Source organism: Coturnix japonica, chromosome 19, assembly GCF_001577835.2.
Source record: "Coturnix japonica isolate 7356 chromosome 19, Coturnix japonica 2.1, whole genome shotgun sequence".
Taxonomy (NCBI): domain Eukaryota; kingdom Metazoa; phylum Chordata; class Aves; order Galliformes; family Phasianidae; genus Coturnix; species Coturnix japonica.
This window is the reverse complement of record NC_029534.1, coordinates 4,446,245-4,465,787: the sequence shown is the minus strand read 5'-3', so window position 1 is coordinate 4,465,787 and position 19,543 is coordinate 4,446,245. Positions and strand designations below refer to the sequence as shown.

The window sequence follows — 19,543 nt, the reverse complement described above, 5'->3', positions numbered from 1 at the left end:
TCTTTTATGTGACTGGGAACGTATTTCTTCAGCCTCTCCAAGCCAACTTCTGGATAAAAAAGAATGCTGGCTTTAAAACTGTCATCTCTTAAGTCTTTTAATGGTTTCAGTGCTTGATAAAGTGACCCTTGTATCACTTGCATCCCGTTTTACAAATTTGTTGAGATGTTGGTGATGAAGTGCCTTTACTTCTCAGCAGTAAGCCCTTTTCCTTGTTGTGTTAACCTGCCTAAAACCCATCTGTTGTGGTCAAGTGTTGGTAGAGGTTTATATATTTACCAGGATAAGTCCTTCGTATTCTCTCCTGTGGACGTGTGTGTGTCTGGGCAAGGCAAGACAGCTCCATAACTGCAGGGAAAATGGAGGAGGTGACTGCGAGTCACTCACTTACTCACTGGCATTTGCTGTGGGAAACCTATATTTTGTGGTTTTGTAGAGCACTTGCTTTTCGGTCAAGGCCGGCAAGAAGGCAGATGTCCCCTTCCCATCATCAGATTTATCGCTTATGTAAAGCAAATGTGGTGTCAGCTTGAAGATTGAAGAGCTCCATTGGGAATCTCACCTAACTACAGGTGCTGAGCTGGCAGTTTCACAGCAGATTGTGAAATTTGATCGCACAATGGGAAATCGAGCCACTCCTTGAGGGCAATATCTGGAAACATAATGGGGATCCACCCTTCAAAGGCGATCTGGGTAATAATGGGGCTTAGGAACACTTTCTACCTGCTTTGCTTAGAAAATTATGAACATTTTTAATAGTGTCATTGCTTTTTTGCACAAGAGCACTATATTTAGATGCACCTCAACTTGTCCTGAGCTCAGACACACCCAAAGCAAACTGCCCAGTGTGAAAATGGTGCTACCGTCACTTCAAAGTGGATGCTATTAATGACATTTTCCGTTCTCCCTATGTCCTGGTGTTATTGTTAGCTTCTCTCCTCTGTCCAGAGGCTGCATCCTTTGGGCTGTTTGTTGAATCACATTTGCTGCAGCTGTTTTCTGGTAAGTCCCGAGCCTTTTTATACTCACACACACTAATGAACATGGAACACCCACATTATGCCCTGGCCCCGTGACACCGGGTGCTACTTGATGTCTTTCTTCTTGAGATTGCCATAAAGATTGCACCTGTGCTCCTGCATGTTGTTATGCACACCACAGCCTCTGAATAATGTAGACTCATAGAAAAGACTTCAAAGAACCATAACACAGTTTAAAAAGGGCTGGAAGGAGAGGCTGATGGGAGATGTATGAATTCAGTGTTTCCTGCTTAGCTAAGCAGTAATTTAGGAGGACATGTAAGCAATGTACCAGTATTTCAAAGAAAGCAAAAAGCCATCAAGAGCTGAGCACACTACCCTGATGTTGTAGACAAAGAGTGAGGAAGGGAGAGATTGCTATTTTATTGGGCACTCACACATTGGGATCATATTTAGACAGACTGGGTATTATTTGATAGTGATAAATGCACCTGAGGAAGTCTGTATGTGACTGATATCGATCAACCAGGAGCTCTTTTAGCCCAAAAGAATAAATATCCTTCATTCTTGTGCTATGGACACAGTGATGCACTGATGGATATGGACGGTATGGATATCATGGTGGGTTGGTGGTTGGACTTGACGATCTTAGAGGTCTATTTCAACCTGAATGATTCTATGATTAGAACTCTATCACGTAATCAAATCAAAACATTGATCCTGCCTTTCAAAGTCTCTGAAGAATTAACACCAGATTATCCTTTCTGGGATCTTCCACAGCAGTTGTTCCAAGAAAGTTATCAGCACAAAGGGAACCAGGTACCAGGACTGTCCTAACAACTGGAACTGGAAATACTGCAGGTTAGTACATTGTATGCCAATAGATATTCAAAAAGTCCACTATCCTTGTCAGTTTGGTCTCTGGGAACCTGTGTGCTACTGAAAGGTGGTTTAGGAGAACAGGGATTGAACACTGAGTCATAATAGGGGCTTTGGAAAAGAAGATCTTGGTATTGATAGTGGCGATTATGGCTGTAATGATAACAAATGCAATTGTGCTAACTTAGCATAAGGAAGCTCAGACAAGCTGTTGACCACATGGAAGACAAGTGTATTTACAGTGATATTTGTACATGAGCATAAAAAAACAGTAGCCTTTAATTAATCATATACATTTTAGGACACAAGGCTCTTCTCAGGGGAATATTTCTATTCCTGCCACGACACTGCAGACTGTAATGCTGCTTAAATAACAATGGGATGGATGTTTCAGGATAAAAGCAGTCTTCTACATTCATAACAGAGTGGGCTGTAAATATATACATTTCAAAGTCATAGGATAGGCTGACAGCAGGTGATTTATCTTTAACCATACAACACATACCATGCCCACAGAGTATACAACATTATGTACATATGGAACATATACACCAGTGCCTGTAGGTGAATATTCACATTAGTGCTGATACACAAACACAGGCATGAAATCAGTACACAGAGTCTTTCTCCATCCTTTTATATACACAGTTCTTTCTCATTCACTGTAGGTTTAGGACTTTACATGCAGAGCCTGAAAAACAAAGTAGTACTTGGAGGAAATGTTCCCCCGCAGAGACAGAATATCTGAAGACACCTGGAACAGCTGAAAGGCAGGAGGTTACCTCATCTTATCAATGGGTTGATTTTCCTCATAGATAGCAAGTACTGTTGCACACGATAGAGCTCTCTCTTAGCCACTGCCTCAGCAAAGCTTGGGTCAGTGATCATCTTGCTCATGTTATGGTCCTAATAGATGCAGGTGTTGGTTTCCTTGTCTCTCTGTGTTACTAGCAATTCGTTGAGTTTGCCCAAGATGGGTAGGTATTCAGCTGGAACAAGGATGAAGCCCAGGTGTTGATGGCGAGATTTATTGTCAGAACACCCAGGATGTTGAGTACAAATCCAGCTTTGGCCTGGAATTACAAAGCAAAGAAATGTTATTAATTGAACTGAATGCTCTTTTTCCTTTCATGCTGATTAGGTTTGTTTTATGGTTAGTTTTTCTGGCTTCCCTCTTTGGCTTCTTCAGACCTCCATCAAATTACTTGTAAACTGGTTTCCTTCACAAGATACAATCTGTAGAATGGAGACTGGGCTTCCATTGAATAGAGCTGTTAAGCTTGAAGTCCTGAAATCCTTTCCATCTGCCTATGTAAAACCTTCTCTGTCCTGGTATTAGAATCTGGTGTTGTAAATTGGAGAAGTTACCTGGAGACAAGACATCCTTGTCCATCTTTCTTTATCATACTGAGAATGGGCATCAGGGCAGCCCAGTAAGAAGTGCAGGCTTTGCCCTGATCACTGCAGAAAGGTTATACAGATTACACACCTCCACGACATCCCTGCTCATATCTACACAAGGGCTTTTAGAACAGTTACACATTGCCACTTCTGCCATTGGAACATCTTCAGGAGGTCTTGACTGTTTTCTTAAAGCTCAATAGCTTCATGATAAGGCTGTAAATATATATGTTATTAGGATATAAAGTGGGACCCCTATGTACAGAGGGAACACTCATTAATTCAGACATTCCTATTTGTCTTTCTATTTGACTTCAGAAGGGTGAGTTTCCTAACACTCTTTGAAGAAGAACCAAGATTAGAGGGGAAAAACACAAAGTCAAAACTAGTGATGGAAATGATGGAAAGAGTTGTGTTTTTCTCACCATGTCTATAACCTTGAGATGTCCGTATGAGAAGACAATGGCGTTGGGGGGAGTGGCCACTGGGAGCATGAACGCCAACGACGCCGAAAGTGTACAGGGCAGCATGACATAGAGTGGATTGAGGCAGATTGATTGAGCCTGGGCAAGAAGGGAAAGCAGAGGTGACGGTTTTCATACACAACAAAATGCATAGAAACCTTTTGGCAGGATACTGATTGTGTTTGTGTGTGCCAGAAACCATTTCTTTCATTAGTGCTGTAACCATTCATACATTGGGTCTGCTTTAGCAACTTCTACTCAACATCTTTTTGCAGCAGCAGCAAGAATTGGTTTTGTGGTCAATGCTCTGTGTTTCTGATTGGGGATTTTGAATCACTGCTAAGGTATAAATTCATAATAACGACCGGTTATTATGAAGCAGGTAAGAATATAAAGTGCCTTCAAACAGATTGTGAGCAAAACTAAACTGTCAGTGGAAACTCTGAAGGTGAGTGGGTCGTGTTAGGGATTGCTGGAGTCTGTGTCCTACACAAAAAGGTTCTGTTGGTTCTTAGTCCAACATTTCACGCTGCAGAATGACATCTATCATTGCAACAGGAGTCTCCTGTGGAAATTCTGAATTAGGTCACAGAGCCTGACTAATGCTATCGTCTTCAGACTTCTGGAAGGCCAGTGGTTGCAGTGAACTACAGTAATGGAATGTTACAGGGAAACAAATGTTGTTGCTGCTGTCTCTGTGCAGAACAAATAGGGGAAAACGAGTATAGCTGGCAGTGACCTCATGGGGTTATTTAGGCCAGAAGGCAAAGTCTACTATGCCAATGAGTTTAATCCCTTTTCCCCAGCAGTGATTTTAGGAAGGTTTGAACTGAGCACATAGTATGTGTAAATTTATAAGCATTCATATCCATATGTATTTGTTTAAATCTCCTGATCAGATACGTGAGCCAGTGCTTGGTGGTGTCAGCCAGCTACCTCTCATCACTGAGCATACACACCTGCCTGAAAGCTGCCCTTACAAGAGCATTTTGAACTCACCATTGAAGCCAGGATAGGGAGAAAGAGGGTGGTGGTGGCCACGTTGCTGGCACACTCAGTGAAAGTAGCAATAAGGAGACACAACAGGAACGCAATGGCTGGATGAGGGATCTTCTCCAGGGGAGTCAGTTTGGTACCCAACCATCCGGACAGACCGGATTCCTGTAACAGAGGTAAAATGCCTGTCAGGATAGTAGGCTGATGAAGTATCCGTATCACAACCCAGCCGTGTTTCCCTCATCAGTTCTACCCCGTGGAGCTTCTCATACAAACTGCTTTCTGTAGAAATGCATGTGGAGGCTGTGAGGACTGTGTGGGATATCACATCCTGGAAGTGATATCTTCTCCCACTTGCCACACTGATTAAATTGCATTTCATAGAATCTTTGGTGTAATGGGGCATTTTATTAATTACCCACTCTTCTAGAAAACACCATTAATTGTGTTGCTGTGCTGTACCACGCCGTTTGCATGGGCTACAAAACACATCTCATCATAGGACTGCTCCTAAGGATGAGATCTGTCCTATTGGAGGAAGCGTGTGTTTGGTGCTCCCAGCGTGCCCTCTTGTGTTCTGGGAGAGCATATGTGAAAGGCAGAGGAGAAAACACCCACAAAGAAGCAGGTAAGCAGAGGAATGTTACCTCGCTGCCTTTGGCCAAGGCAAAACCACCTCCCAGCAGGAACACGATGTTCCATGGCATTTTCTCGTGAACTACTTTCCAGTTCAGGAGAGCTGAAGGTGCTCGGATCTTTGTCTTGCCGCCTACAATCCAAACAAGAATTGGTTGTATATTATATTCTCCAAAGAAATAGGTACTTTTTGTTGAGAGGTAGGCTTAGTTGGAATACAAGGACGTATTTCTGTCAACAAGATCAACATGACTTTGGAATGGTCTCCAAAAGTGAGTGAGGAGATTTTAGAACTTGATGTGCCAAAATACTACTGAATAATCTGCAATTGCTTCAAGAAATGCAGTAGAGTAGACAAAAAAAATAAGAGTGGGTTAGAGGAATGGCAACATATCCAAGGAATGGCCTCATCCCAAGTAATAAGGGATAGGATGAGCGGTAATGGCCTCAAGTTGCACTGGGGATGGTTCAGATATATTAGAAAACGCTTCTCCAAAAGAAAAGTGCTGCAGTGGCACAGCTGCACAGGGAGATGGAGGGTCCCCATCCCTGGAGGTGTTAAGAACCATGAAGATGTGGCGCTGAGGGCTGTGGTCAGTGGGCACGGTGGGGTGGGATTATGGCAGTTGATGCCTTCAGTAAGCTTACCTGTCTGCTTCTTGATAGAGAATTCAGCAGGGATGACGAACAGCAAAACTGAAATGAAGATGGCAACTGTGGCATCAGAGACAAAGCTGCAACGGATCAGTCAGAAAATTGGTGGTGTTTTAAACGCATAAGGAACTGAGTAAACTGGATAAAGCAACAGTAAGTGCAAATTTTACTTCTAAACTTGGTATGATCATGGAATATCCCAAGTTGGAAGGGACCCATAAGGATGATTAAGTCCAAATCCTGATACCCCAACTGATGCTACTTGTTAGATTCATTCACAGCCTAGGCAAGGATACACCAGTAGGGAATCCTCATGAAAAATCATTCTGGAAGAGCATGCTAGACTATGCTTTGTAATTCAGTTGTTTCCTGATACAATTTTGCTCAGAACAAGGAGGAAAAGTGACAGTACCTTATATCATTTTTGTTGAAGAGAACAGTTGCCCAACCTGGTATGAAACCAGGGTCCCTGGTAAACCAAAGCAGTACCAGTAGGATGAAGAGGACCAGGACTGCAATCTCTGCAAACTTCATGGATCCCAGTTTCTTGTTCTCCTCCTTGATAATTTGGTAGGCCTGTTGATCCTTGGTCTTTGCAGAGGGATCTCTCACACAGCCAAAATTCTTTGGAAAACTAGAAAAAATGGGCAAGAAATATCAAAGAAATTTGCCAGATGTCTTAAGGGTTGAGAATCCAAACTTTGCAACTAAGATGCGTTGTATTATATATAAATATGCTTCAATATAAATTATATGTATAATGATCATGACATCAGCAGCCACAGATGTGTGTTAGAACTGTATTGTATTCTGCTAAGATTCAAACCTTTCCTGCCCCTAAAACCTCATTGTCAAAGTGTGACACACACAAGAACAATGTGTCTGGCGTCGTGTGGTCACCAGGAAGCAAACAGTTGCCAAGGTTTTTAAAGTCATAGAAAAGGAAGATTTACAAATAGGACTTTGGGGAATGAAACACCATTTCAGGCACTGAGAAAGCTCTTTCAAGGTTGAGGATAACACTGAAGTGGCAGTCCAGGTATCACATTGGTAATGAAAGCTGTTTGCATGGGCTGTTCAGCTGGGAGCTGACACAATGCTAATCCTGCAGCTCAGCACAACTTTCATCATGAGGGGATTTACCAGCTCTATGCAGAAATCAGTTTCCTGGTTTGAAGCACAGCAGTCTTCTAAAACATGAAAGCAATGCAGCAGGACAGGTTGTGTGCAGCTGGAGCTCCCTGCTTCCAGCTACAGAGTGTATTTTGCTGGGATTTCATCAGGTTATTGGAAAAAGAAATTGCAGTATTTTAACAGATACTTGGTGTGCAGTGCTGTTGGTCTCTGTTGTATCTGAATGCTTCTCTAATTGGTGTTTAAACGTCAAGCATAGGCTTATCAATGGAAGAATCGCTCATGGTACGGTATGTAATGAGTACTTGATAACAGACCTGTGCTCTGGTATGAGATGGGTACTTACTTAAAGCCCAAGTACAGAATTTGCAGCCAAATCCAGGCCAAAACCAGCAACACGACCATGGTGGGAAAAGCAAAAGAGAACCAAGAGGCGAAGTTGATGACGTTGTCATTGTTGGGAAAGATCCTGCAAAATGTAGAGGGCTGTCAGCATCCCAAACTCTGCAGTCTCTTCTCTATTCAAAATCAGGAGGTGTTTTGAGGCTCCCCAAGGAAGAGAAGCCAACTTCCCTGCAGTGTCAGCAAACTGACATTTTCCTTCTCTGTGTGAACTAGAAGTCAGCTGGAGCAGAAAGACGCATCTTAATGGATGTGTATTCCCAAATCCAACCAGACTTACTCATCGACTTGTCCCTTCAGCACCAGATTTGGTGTTGTCCCAGTCAGAGTTGCAATCCCTCCAATGCTGGCTGCGTAACAAATGGAGAGAGACATTCCCTTGCAGAGTTTCTTGTGCTTTTCATCTACAGGGCGTTCATTTCTCTCTTCGTCTTTCTCAGCTGCCAGAACATGGTTATTACCTAGGTCCCAAGATAGGAACGAGGGGGTTACAGAAGCTACATTGGATAGGAAAACATCTTCTGTCTGTAAAATTCTGTAACTGAAGGCTAGGACACAACGGACTCAGAGCTGAAGGAGCCAAATTTCCTTGTTTTAGGAGGTTGGCATTGTTAAATCTTTGATATTCTGTCAGTTTTTACTGGTTGTCGGTGAAAATAACCATCTCTCAGGAGAAGTTGATGTGATGAAGTCTGGAGTGATATTGTTGTGTGATTAGATATCTTTGGATTAGAGAGATCATTCTTTGGATTAGAAAGATCATTTTAATCTCTAACCTTCAGGCATGAAATAGGCCAGAATCTGTCCCTCAGAGATGGACTGCTGTCTGATGAGTTACACAGCAGATTACAGTGGAACTAACATAATACAAGGGGCAATATCAAATCTAATGTGAGGTTTTCAGCCAGTGGAGTGCTTATACATGTTGTTTTATCAAGTTATAGACCTTCATCCAAGTCAATAGAACTTACTGTGCCTTTGACTCATGGAAGAGCCTTGCAATTGCTGCAAGGAACAGTCAGGGTGTTTTAGATACATTCCTTTTTCAGAATTTGGTAGCAAGGACTGTGCCAGTGAAAAGGCATCAGGACATCCTCCGTTATCCCAAAGAGAAAAATGCCCAGAGCCCATTCACCTTTTTCCTCCATTTCTTTGATGCTGTTTGATTTTGTTGGCTCTTCTTGCAGTTCAAAGGCCTTGTTGTCATTCTCATGCACTTGGCTGGCTGCTTCAGACTGCATTTCTGACTTGTGCAGCTGATCCAGAACTGCTTGTGCTATGGGCACCATCATGGCGGTGGTAGCTGTGTTACTTATCCACATGGACAGGAATGCAGTCACAAGCATGAAACCCATCAGAAGTCTGAAACAAACAGGTTTGAAGAAGCTGTATCAGAACTCGGGGCTTCCATGCCCTTTTCTGTTACAAAGCTTTGTTTACAAATGCTAGGTTTGGAAAATGCCCAGCAATCAGTTTAAACCATAAGGAAAATGATTTTTTTTTTGGTAGATTTATTCTACATCTATCATTTAAGAGTCTCTTCTTAGTCATATAAAATTCTAATCCTTGTTTCAGCATTACTCTGTTATTTGTCTCAAAATTATTCTTTAGATGAGATGTAGATTATACGTCAGATGAAACGGGTTTTATCTTATATACATTTTCATTCTATTGCTTTGTAATTTCCTTCTGTATTCCCTCTTCTTATGATCTGGGACAAATTAAATAGGGTAACGTAGCCTCTGCATGGCTTAAATCTCTAGTCTGGCAAACAGTTGCTGCTTCCAAAACAAGTACCCCCCCATTTTCTCTTCTCCTCGCAATCAATATAGCATTTATAGATATTATAGATACATAGTTTTCTATATTTCAGCCATAGACTTTCCTGACTGTCAAAAGCTGTGCTCCTGCCCAAGCCCAACAGCATCCTTGACATTTAGGAATTGACTTCAGGCAATGCTGATAGGAGCTGATGCCATTAAATCCTCCATCCCACATCATTTTTGTGGCTGTTACTCACAGGGCTGGTCTGACACCAGTGATGAGCAAGACCCGCAGAGCAACACGCTTGTGTAGGTTCCAGTTCTCAATAGCAATGGCCATCAGCAGCCCCCCAATGAAAAGCATATTGGTGTCCTTCAAATACTCCCTGCAGACCTACAACATGGAGCAGGAAATTAACAGTGATATGAAACCACTACATGGAAAGAAAGTGTTTTCTGAGGAGGAAGCTTGTCCCAAAGTCATTAGTATGCCAACTGTCAGTTGCATCTGATTAATGGATTTGCATCAGTTTCAGATTATTGGCTCCACTCTGGGCACAAACAGGCTCTATCCCATGAACAGAATACATTAGTAACATTAGTACAGTCTTTTCCTCTTTGATTTGCACACTGCAAATCCCCCTGGATGTAATACCCAAATAAGAGATGGCCAATAAAAACCAATATTAGACAAGACCCTAGTCTCTTACTGTTGTCGAATCCATGATATTCATCATTGGGAAGAGCAGGACAGGAAGGAGTGCTGTGACAGCCAACGGCAAAGCTTCCGTGCACCATAGCAGTGCCATCAGGATGATAACGTAACCACATTTGGCCTCCTGGAAGAAGGGAGTGCAGGCAGTCAGAAGGCAGGTTCTACACCTCACTTATTCTCTGACAGGGCAACAGCCCATCACTGTGTTCATTGCCTGATAAAGGGATTTGGGAAAAGTTTGTTTTCTGTCTTTTTCTCCCATCTGTCCCCCTAACTGTGTGGCTCCTAATCCAATAGCAAACTACTTAACGACCTCATCAAAACTGTGGGAGAAGATTGGGACCTTTGGTTGGGAAAGACAAGAAATAGATGACTTTGAACCTTTTGTGATAAGGGATTGATGGTACCTGCATGGACGTTTTGGTTTTGCTGATGCTGGTATTTTTTCTTTTTTTTTTTTTCATTTCTGTCTTTGATTTACAGATGTAATCTTCAATCCAGTCAAGATTTCCCCACCTTTTCCTCTGCATAATTCAGGATGTGGCCTTGGTGAACCTCTGGTAGGTTAAACAGCCTGAATTCTTTGTACTGGAAATACTGTTATCTATTTTTTAAAATCAGATTTTTAGCTTAGCCCAGACTTTGAAATGCTGACAAACTGGTCATGGGTCAGTTTTGTCTTCCATTGACTTTGAGTTATTTCTTTGAAGAAAGGATGATCTCATGTTTTGCATTTTCTTTTGTTTTCCTGAGAAAACAGGCATGGTTGTGCTGTCGACAACCACTCTAAATTTTATATAAGACTCTTTAACTCAGCCTCAAGCACTAGAAGGTTTCAAAACACCACATTGTACTGATGGGCTGCTGGGGAAAAAAAGAACACATGGGGAAGTGGCACTGCGGGATACAGCGTCTTCCTTACTTTGGAGGTAGCAGAATGATGGGTGCCAACAGCGGTCAGAGCAAAGGGGTTGGAAGAAAGAGGTTGTTGCGTGGTCTTGGATTGTGAATGTCCACTCGAAATACAAAGAATGGAGAGACCAATGAAATCATAGCAATGTTTATTGACTAAATAGTTAAGAAAAGGTGATGGCTTGAGTACAGAAGTTTAAACCAAGGGATAATGGAGGAAAGCAATCTTGGTGGCAGATATACAGAGATTCCTGAAGAGATTTAAGGCCTTTTAAGCCTTATCTTTAATGAGTGTGGCAGTAACCTTAACAATTGGCTCTATCAAGCGCTGGAGACAGTTCCCCTCTTTGATGGTGCCTTTTCTCCCTTATTTTATTGTTTTGAAGATAGACCCATGGATGGCACTAATGGGAAACACTGATTGACAAAACCATGAGCTTATTTCTTGGTAACAGCAACCCCAGGAGCAGATGAAAAGCAACACTCCCACTCCTGGGTGCTTCAGAAAGTTTATGATCCAGATCTCTTTTAACTTCTGTAACACTTTGGCCTATAGAAAGTTAATTAGCAAAAAACAGTCTGTTATTTTTTGCTTGTCTTTTTAGTAAGCCTTTAAGTGACAGTTTAAGCTATTTTATTTGCGTGGCAAGGGAAGAGGAGGACATGCCCGATCAGTTACTGCATTTCTCCTCCCACCAGTGCCACTCTATTGTTTGTGCTTGCAGCCCTCTGGCCCGAGCTCCAGAAACTCTCTGACTCATTGGTCTGATGAAAAGAATGAATTCTACATGAGAAAAAAAGTAGGAGGAAGAAGGGGCTGCACAGAAAGAGCGGAGTGAAGAGTGGGGAAGAGTTGGGAAGGAGACTGGTCAGCGGGGATTAAACGAAAGAGGTAGGACTTGGCATTCAAAGAGCGCTAGTGACAGGAGAGGGGATTGGGAGTGGAATGAGAGACCTGAAGACCAGAGGTTAGACCTGTCTGCATGAGGAGAGCGGGAGAAATGAGCGAGAGTGAAGATTAATCCGACTGCTGGCGCTCTGCCTGCTCTCAGTGCTGAGTCTGAGTGATCAATGGCTCAGAAATACCTGCCCTACTGCTACAGGCTTTCGCAATTAACTTCTTCTGGAGGAATGTTAAGCATTCTGCCTTTCAAAACGTGACATTTAGCTATTTATTTATTTATTTTTGGAAGTTTATTATGGAAATAATGATAGGAAGAGTGAAATTGTTTTTCCCGACGTAACAGATTTCCTTATCCATCCGAGTGTGAGAGATGACTCTATTACCTGGCAATAAAAAAATACCCAGTGCTGAAAGGGGACATGAATGGGATACTGCTAGAAAATCAGAAGGCAGTTTGGAATTGATCCTTAGAAGGTAAATTAGATTCATGGGACCCTTCCAGCTATAGGCTGTGATTCTACAAAGTGCCTCTAAGAAAGAATTTGCACGTTCTTTTCAAAGGAACTCCTTTAAGGAGATATTTTGCTCTCAAATTCAGTGTAAAAGGTTCTTACCTTGGTAGGAACAGCCAAGGGCAGTGGCAAGAAGAGAAGGGGCACCAGGATGGTGATCAGGTATTTCCTGAAGGCAAGAGCCACCTGCCAGCAAGGAGCCATGGTGGAGCTGGCCCGGTGCTGAAAGGCCCAGCGCTGCTCCTGGGGACTATATAAACACACAGCAATATTAAACATTGACCTCTGGCAGCTGGGTGTTGTTTTTGGATGTAATCAGAGAAAGAAGGAAGAGAACAAAGAAGGGAGGGGACAGCAAAAGAGTGTCAGATCAGGAACTTTCTTACAACAGCCTTACTGATAACCAGTAAATCCAGGAGAAGATTAACTCCTTGCACCCAAGTTGCTCTTCAAAAGCATCCTGAGAGGTCGTCTGCTTTGCTCCAGTGCTGATCTTCCATCATGCCTTCTTCCAGTAGGTATCTCCCATACAAAGAGAACAGAAACCTCCCAACCATTTTCTTCTGCTCTGTTTAAAGGGTGAAGGTTCTGGCCACCCAGAACAGGTCGGTATGTTCTATGAAATGCCTTGGGCTAAAGAGGGAAAGTAATAACTCTTTCTGGCTTGGCCTGTTGTGTGTGAATGCATTGGACAAGGCTTGGCTACAATGCCAAAAACTGAAAGCATCAAGCTATGGGTTTTTCACCTTTCCTATCCATCAGATTTTTAAGCACAGCTGTGGTAGCTCATAGCGCAATTATTGTTATTTATTATTATTATTGTTGTTGTTGTTGTTGTTGTTATTATTATTATTATTATTATTTAAAGTGAATTTGGGAAATCTGGGAAATTGGTGGCAATTTTGGTCCCAATTGCAAAAAAAAAACTCCAAAACTTCCAACACTGAATTATTTGATTCTGTAAGTACACAGGAACTGAGTGGAAGCTGTTAGTTCCAAAGGGAGCATCTTGTTTATGACACCTGGATCTCTTTATTTGGTAGACCGTGTCTGTGCAGCTTTCAGATAATGGTGATGTTTCCATTTTGTCAATATTAATTGTCACAGCTCTGTTTATAACTTGGTCAAACAGAGAGAAAAGAGAAGCAAAGAACTTTGTGTCATGTGATGGTAGCTCCATCAGAAGCTCCTGGTGGATATTAGGATAAACTTTTTCCCCAAAGAGAGGTGATGCTTTGGCACAGCTCCCTGAGTAATGCTGGGATCCCCAAACCTGGAGGTGTCTGAGAGCTTTGGAGATGTGGCACTGAGGGATGTGGGCTGGGTTTGGACTTGGGGATCTGAGAAGTCGTTTCCAACCTGAATGGTTCTGTGATGTTGTGGTTAACGCTCCCTCAGTGGTGCTGAAGGAGTGATGCCAGTTTACACTAACCTGGAACTACTCCGGTTTATGTAAACGGGTTAATCTCACACTCCGAATTGTGTTTTTAAAGTGTTGATTTAAAGCACTTGTTCTTTGCTTACACATCTGGTTTTCGAGGCACCAAACCCTGATTAAGATTGGATGAAAGGAAAGGGTTGTTTAGGATATGGGTGGTGAGGCATTGGCACATATTGCCCAGAGAGGTGGTGGTGCCCATCCCTGGGTCGGGCTGGAGGGCTCTGAGCACTGATGGAGCTGTGAGTCTCCCTGTGCATTGCAGGCAGTGGCTTTTGGGAGTCCCTTCCAATTCAAACCACTTCATATAAAACTAATCAAGCCGATTCCACTTTGCTAACTACAACATTTCCCAGGTTCTAATGTATTTTCCCAGGTTCTTGTGGGTTTAAATGGTTGATTACAGCTCGAAGATCAGCACAACAGGCTGGGAATTGAAATATCTTTAATCGCCGCTCGGAAACCCACCAGCAGGGACCCCCAGCAACGCAAAAGGACGCACTAAGGAGGAAAACCCCCAAACGCAGCAGCTTCCCTCGGATCCTCCCCGCTCTCATCTATGGGGCGGAGCTGGGGGTGGGACTGCTGTGTCGGTCGGTCCGCCCGTTCCTCCGCAGCCATGGCCGCCCCGTCGGAGCCCCCCACCGCCTCCACCCCCCCAGCATCGCCGCCCCCCGCCCGCCGCTGCCTCCCGGCTCCCTCCGTGGAGCCGCTGCTCTTCCTGGCCACTCTGGCTCTCGGTTTGCAGGGCCCGCTGGCCACCCAGTACCTGTGGGATCGGCTGGGGGCCGAGCACGGCTACGTGGGTCCCAATGGCAGCAGCCCCGACGGCTGCGGGAACGGCAGCGAAGCCGTCGAGCCGCTGCGGGAGGTGGGGAGCACTCAGAGAGGGCGGCGGGGGAGCTCATAGGATGGCCATGCCCACCTTTTCACTGTGTGTTTGTCTTTCAGGAGGTGGAAGCGTTGGTCGCCCATTGGAACCTGTACATCAATCTGGGGGGTTTCTTCGTGGGGCTCTTCTCGGTGACACTCTTCGGTCCGTGGAGTGACAGCGTGGGCCGGCGGCCGGCTTTGGTGCTGCCGGCGATGGGCATGGCGGTGCAGACAGCCGTGTACCTCCTTGTCATGTACCTCCGGCTGCACGTTGCCTACCTGCTGCTGGGGCGCATCATCAGCGGTCTCCTGGGGGACTACAACCTGATCCTGGCTGCCTGCTTTGCCTCCATAGCTGATAGCAGCGACCGACGCACGCGCACCTTCCGCGTGGCCATCCTCGAGGCCTGCCTTGGCGTGGCGGGCATGGTGGCCAGCATTGGTGGTGGCCAATGGCGCAAAGCTGAAGGTTACATCAACCCCTTCTGGCTGGTGCTGGCCGCCAGCATCGCTGCTGCCCTCTATGCTGCTTTATGTCTGCAGGAAACGGTGAAGGAGAGGAGAGCGGCCAAGCTGTTGACTCTCCAACATTATAAGGCTGTCTACAAGCTGTACACAGCCCCGGAAAACCTGAGCTCCAGGAGGAAGCTTGCACTCTACTCCTTGGCTTTCTTTCTTCTTGTCACTGTCCATTTCGGAACCAAGGACCTCTATGTTTTGTATGAACTTGGCTCCCCGCTCTGCTGGGCCTCTGATCTCATTGGGTACGGCTCAGCTGCCAGCTACCTGGCGTACCTGAGCAGCCTGGGGGGGCTGCGGCTGCTGCAGCTCTGCCTGGAGGACACCTGGGTGGCAGAGATAGGACTCATCTCTAATATCGCTGGGCTGGTGGTGATTTCTCTTGCTACTACAACACCACTGATGTTTACAGGTGACCCAGAGCTCTTAAATCTTGGGGGTGTAGCTTGGAGATGCCAGTTGATCATAGAGTCACAGAGTCGTAGGATATCCCAAGTTGGAAGGGATCCGTATGGATAATTGAGTCCAACTGACCAACACAGCTTAGCAGGTGTGGTAAGGATGGGTTGATGGTTGAACTCGATGATCTTAAAGGTCTTTTCCAACCCTAGTGTATGATTCTATGATTTTAATTCAATGGAACTTCAGCTGAGCTTTCTGTAATGTGCCATATCTTGCTTACAGGTTATGGGATTATGTTCCTGTCCATGGCAGCTACTCCAGTTATCAGAGCCAAGCTCTCCAAGCTGGTCGGTGAGACAGAACAGGGTAAGGATTTGGCCTTGTGTGCACTTAAGCCAGGTCCCAAAACACTTGTCTTGGTGGGACATTGAAACCAAACTGCTTTGGTGGGTTATTACTTCCCTAACTCCCTTGGACTCCTGTACCCATGCATTCACCCTTGAGACTACGGTGACACTTGAATTTTTTGGAGTAGTTGTCAATATTCACCCATTTAGGCTCACTGCATTTTCAAGATGAGGATAAACATTGTGTTCAAGCTCAGGAACAAGTCTTCCGCTCATCAATTCGTTTCAAAGGGTTTGAGGAGCAAGAGTTAAATGGATTATATAACAAGCAGATATTAGTGATTTCCCTGGCCATGACTTTGTAGATCAGTAACAGTGGGAAGAAACTTAGCATTGTTACGGGGTTATATCATTGACCATGGTGAAAGATCACGGATAACCCTGAGCAGGAGCGTGCTTGCCTTTTGTCCAGGAATACATTAGAAAAGCTTGCACTTGCTGTTACAGACTGCATGGAAAAGCTTCTGCAGGTGGGGAGGGGGGAAGTGAGATGGGATAGAACTGAAGGTGACTTTGCAAAATTGGATTTCTTGCATTAGATTGAAGGTGGTACACACTTGATACCGGATTTATGATTCTAAGCCTATAAAATACAGTCCTCTGCTGCACTTAATGTTTAACAGGCGATAAGATGTGCCTGGCAGTAAACAGATTTAGATAACCCTTTCCGAAGCATTGGTAACCTAGCTGATAGATAACGTCCCTGGTCAGCTCCTGTGGTACCAGGTCTGGAAGTCTCAGTATTGGTGTTGTTGCATGGATCTCTCACCACTTACATCTTATATGTTTTGCAGGTGCACTCTTTGCCTCTGTTGCCTGCGTGGAAGGGCTGTGCTCACTTGTGGCTACGGGGGTGTTCAATTCCCTCTACCCTTCCACCTTGCACTTCATGAGGGGATTCCCCTTTCTCTTTGGGGCCATCGTTCTCCTTATTCCAGCTGCTATAATGGGGTAACTTACTTCAGGTTTCTAAACTGCCACAGAAATTGTGGCGTGTAATATAAGAATGATTATTTGGTCTTAGGGTAAGGGCTCAACAAGGCTTGTTTTCTGTTGTGCATATGGGAAAGTGTTCAGTGCCCCCATCAGCAGAGATGTAGGTTCATTTCACAGAATAATAGTAAGGTAGGGAAAGACCTCTAAGATCACCAAGTCCAACCAGTGATCCAACCCCAGCATGTCCTGTAAGCACGTCCCTAATTTCTACCCCCATTCCTTCTGGCATCAATCCTAGTGATAAACCTACAGCCTGAGTACTTTGTTAGTCCGTGCTCAAAGACCTTCCAAGTCTCATTCCACCCTTAAAACAGAATCCAAAATGTGCAGTTGAATTTGCACATCCTCCTTAATGGAAGAGGTGGAGTTTTCATTGGAGTCTGATTGTTTCTATACTGATTAAAGCAAAAGTTTTGCTGTGTTAATGCCCTAGAAGAGAAAACATGTTGAGGTTTGTGGTAGAAGTGCAACAGGTCCTGGCAGGATCACTTTGTTCTGTTCCTATGTAACTTTAAAATTGACTTCATTAAAATTGACAGCAAAGTCTCAGTTTGCCTTCACAGCACTGACTGTTCTTTCTTTCTTTCTTTCTTAGGTGGATAGAAATCCAGGACTCCAACCGTCAGTACAGCCACTTCTCAGGTGCTTCCTCGTCCCCTGTGGATGGCTGAGCAGCAGCTTAGCAACAAGGAATTGGCCATTCTGGCAGCGTCTGTCTATAGACTGCTCTTTGTTCTTCACGTGCAGAACAGATCAGTGTGTGTGGGACACCTTGGTTGTCCTCACTGATTTTTAAATGCCTGGAAGTTAGAAGTGATGGCTCTGAGTGCCAGGGAAAACGTGATGTGCAGATGTGAATACCTCCTTGCTCATCACAGAGAGAACTCAAGGGACTACTCAAAAGCCAATCAAGAGTGAAAGCAATTGGTGGCCATTTGCAAGGCCAGTAGTGGTTGGGTTGGGTTTGTCTGAATTGAGTTTGGTTGGGTTGGTTGAGTTTGGTTGATTGGGTTGGATTGGGTTAAATTGGGTTTGTTTGGGTTGAAATTGATTGGGTTTAATTGGGTTGGGTTGGACTAAGTTGGGTTTGTTTGGGTCGAAGTTGATTGATTGGGTTTAATTGGGTTGGGTTGGGTTGAGTTTAGTTCGTAAGGTGGGGGTGGGGATGGATAATGAAAGAGAGAGAGTTGAATTCTGGCTTAACTGTTACTCTCTTCTGAGTACCACAGTGTGCAGCAGATGGGCTGTTGGTGTGGGTGAAGACCAGACCAGAGCCTACAGGGTGAAGCAGCCCAGCAGTATTCTGCTGAGGAAAACATCTGTGCTCCAAATCAATGTATTGTGGTTAAAAGTCATAGGAATATTGCAGGCCAGTAGTTTTCCATGGGAGTTCTACTGCTGTCCTTGTTCACTGAGCTAGCTTTATCTTTGTAGTGGTGTTCTAAGGAGAAAATGTGCTAGCTGTGCTTGTTGCTATGAGTGCCAATGGCATGTCTATCTGTCTGCAGCTCACACCAGCTCAGTTTAGATATTAGAAAAGAATTATTCTCTGCAGGAGTGGTGCTGCAGTGGCACATGATTAAGGGACATGATTTTTTGCCAGTGACTTCACATCCACCCTTCTCAGGACATATTGATGCCAACAAGCAAACCTCCACATTCATGGTATTTGTGATCTTTTCAAAGCATTAACTATATTGCTTCAATCCTGTTTTCTTCACACTGCCATAAACCAGCAGTTCTGTGTACACTGTGTTGAACACAGAGTTCAGATGTCTGCAATAATGTGAAATTGCTTAGCAGTCAGATTGCTTTCAGAGTGAATAAAACCCCCATTTTCTTTTATGGCTCATCAAAAGATTGCTCTTCTCTTGCAGCTGTTTGATGAGATTCGCCCTTCCTTGCTCTGTCCTTAACCACGTGTGCAAAATGCTTATGCATCACTTTGTCCCCTGTTCATTAAGAGTGAGTGGTAAAAATAGAAGCGGGGAGTAAGGAAGTGGGAAGTGGAGGAGTAGGGAGGAACCTACTTGGTCTGCATGGCTGTGCCAATGGATGTAGGCAGGAATTATGTGGTTTGATTTGTGGGCCAAGCCCTGGATTAGCTTCCTCCAGCAGCAGGGCGTGCTGTAAGGGTTGCATGTAGCTGAACCAGTGGAGTCCATGTAGCTCTACTGACAGACTCCGTGGCATCCAGCAGTAGCAGCTAAGTGTTGTGCAGTGAGGTGAAACTGGTGTGCTGGCTCTGTTCTGCTTTTGTGTCAGCGTGCCTGCAGTGGAGAAATTCAATAGGATCTATTATGGTCTATTTAGAAGACTGGAGTTTTTTTAGGCTCCTCTCCAAGAACTGCAAGCAAAGACACGATCTGTGCATTGCGGACAGCAGGCAGAGTCCCTGTGATGCAGTGAGTTCCATCAGCCCATGCAAAGATAGACTCGACAAGTGGATCCTTGCAGAGAGCGATGCCTGGAGAGCATGCATCACCCCAGCAAAGGATGAGAGACTGAGACAGTAAGAGAGCAAACGTGAGAAGGCTGCAGGGAGGAAAGCATGTG

The 19,543-nt window shown here is 44.4% G+C and overlaps 2 protein-coding genes and 1 long non-coding RNA gene across 10 annotated transcripts in view; 2 read left to right on the top strand and 1 right to left on the bottom strand.

Annotated features, from left to right (window-relative positions):
- Positions 1 to 6,134, top strand: part of LOC107322479 — a 38,327-nt gene extending 32,193 nt beyond the window's left edge. The window contains exons 10-13 of the long non-coding RNA XR_001558960.2: positions 951 to 1,002; positions 1,761 to 1,841; positions 5,223 to 5,348; positions 6,023 to 6,134. This is a non-coding gene — a long non-coding RNA (uncharacterized LOC107322479). The remainder of the gene's footprint in view (positions 1 to 950; positions 1,003 to 1,760; positions 1,842 to 5,222; positions 5,349 to 6,022) is intronic.
- On the bottom strand, positions 2,071 to 12,646 carry SLC13A2 (solute carrier family 13 member 2). Its single transcript, XM_015880531.2, has 12 exons — positions 12,455 to 12,646; positions 10,020 to 10,148; positions 9,567 to 9,703; positions 8,682 to 8,908; positions 7,827 to 8,007; positions 7,491 to 7,613; positions 6,423 to 6,644; positions 6,005 to 6,090; positions 5,368 to 5,489; positions 4,724 to 4,885; positions 3,686 to 3,823; positions 2,071 to 2,932 (listed from the first exon to the last, which is right to left on the bottom strand). The coding sequence occupies exons 1-12, from the start codon at positions 12,629 to 12,631 to the stop codon at positions 2,807 to 2,809; spliced, it is 1,830 nt and encodes a 609-aa protein (XP_015736017.2). The 5' UTR covers positions 12,632 to 12,646; the 3' UTR covers positions 2,071 to 2,806.
- On the top strand, positions 10,898 to 18,848 carry SLC46A1 (solute carrier family 46 member 1). 8 transcript variants are annotated; one of them, XM_032448373.1, is made up of 8 exons: positions 10,898 to 11,828; positions 12,184 to 12,314; positions 12,868 to 12,957; positions 14,167 to 14,661; positions 14,742 to 15,594; positions 15,867 to 15,950; positions 16,786 to 16,942; positions 17,583 to 18,848. In XM_032448373.1, exons 4-8 carry the CDS (start codon positions 14,350 to 14,352, stop codon positions 17,656 to 17,658), a joined length of 1,482 nt encoding a protein of 493 aa, XP_032304264.1. In that variant the 5' UTR covers positions 10,898 to 11,828; positions 12,184 to 12,314; positions 12,868 to 12,957; positions 14,167 to 14,349; the 3' UTR covers positions 17,659 to 18,848. The 8 variants fall into 8 exon arrangements, with proteins under 8 accessions (XP_032304264.1, XP_015736021.1, XP_015736020.1 ...); XM_015880535.2 differs by lacking the exon at positions 12,184 to 12,314 and having other exon boundaries at positions 12,871 to 12,957; XM_015880534.2 differs by lacking the exon at positions 12,184 to 12,314.
- The last annotated feature ends 695 nt before the right edge of the window (positions 18,849 to 19,543 follow it).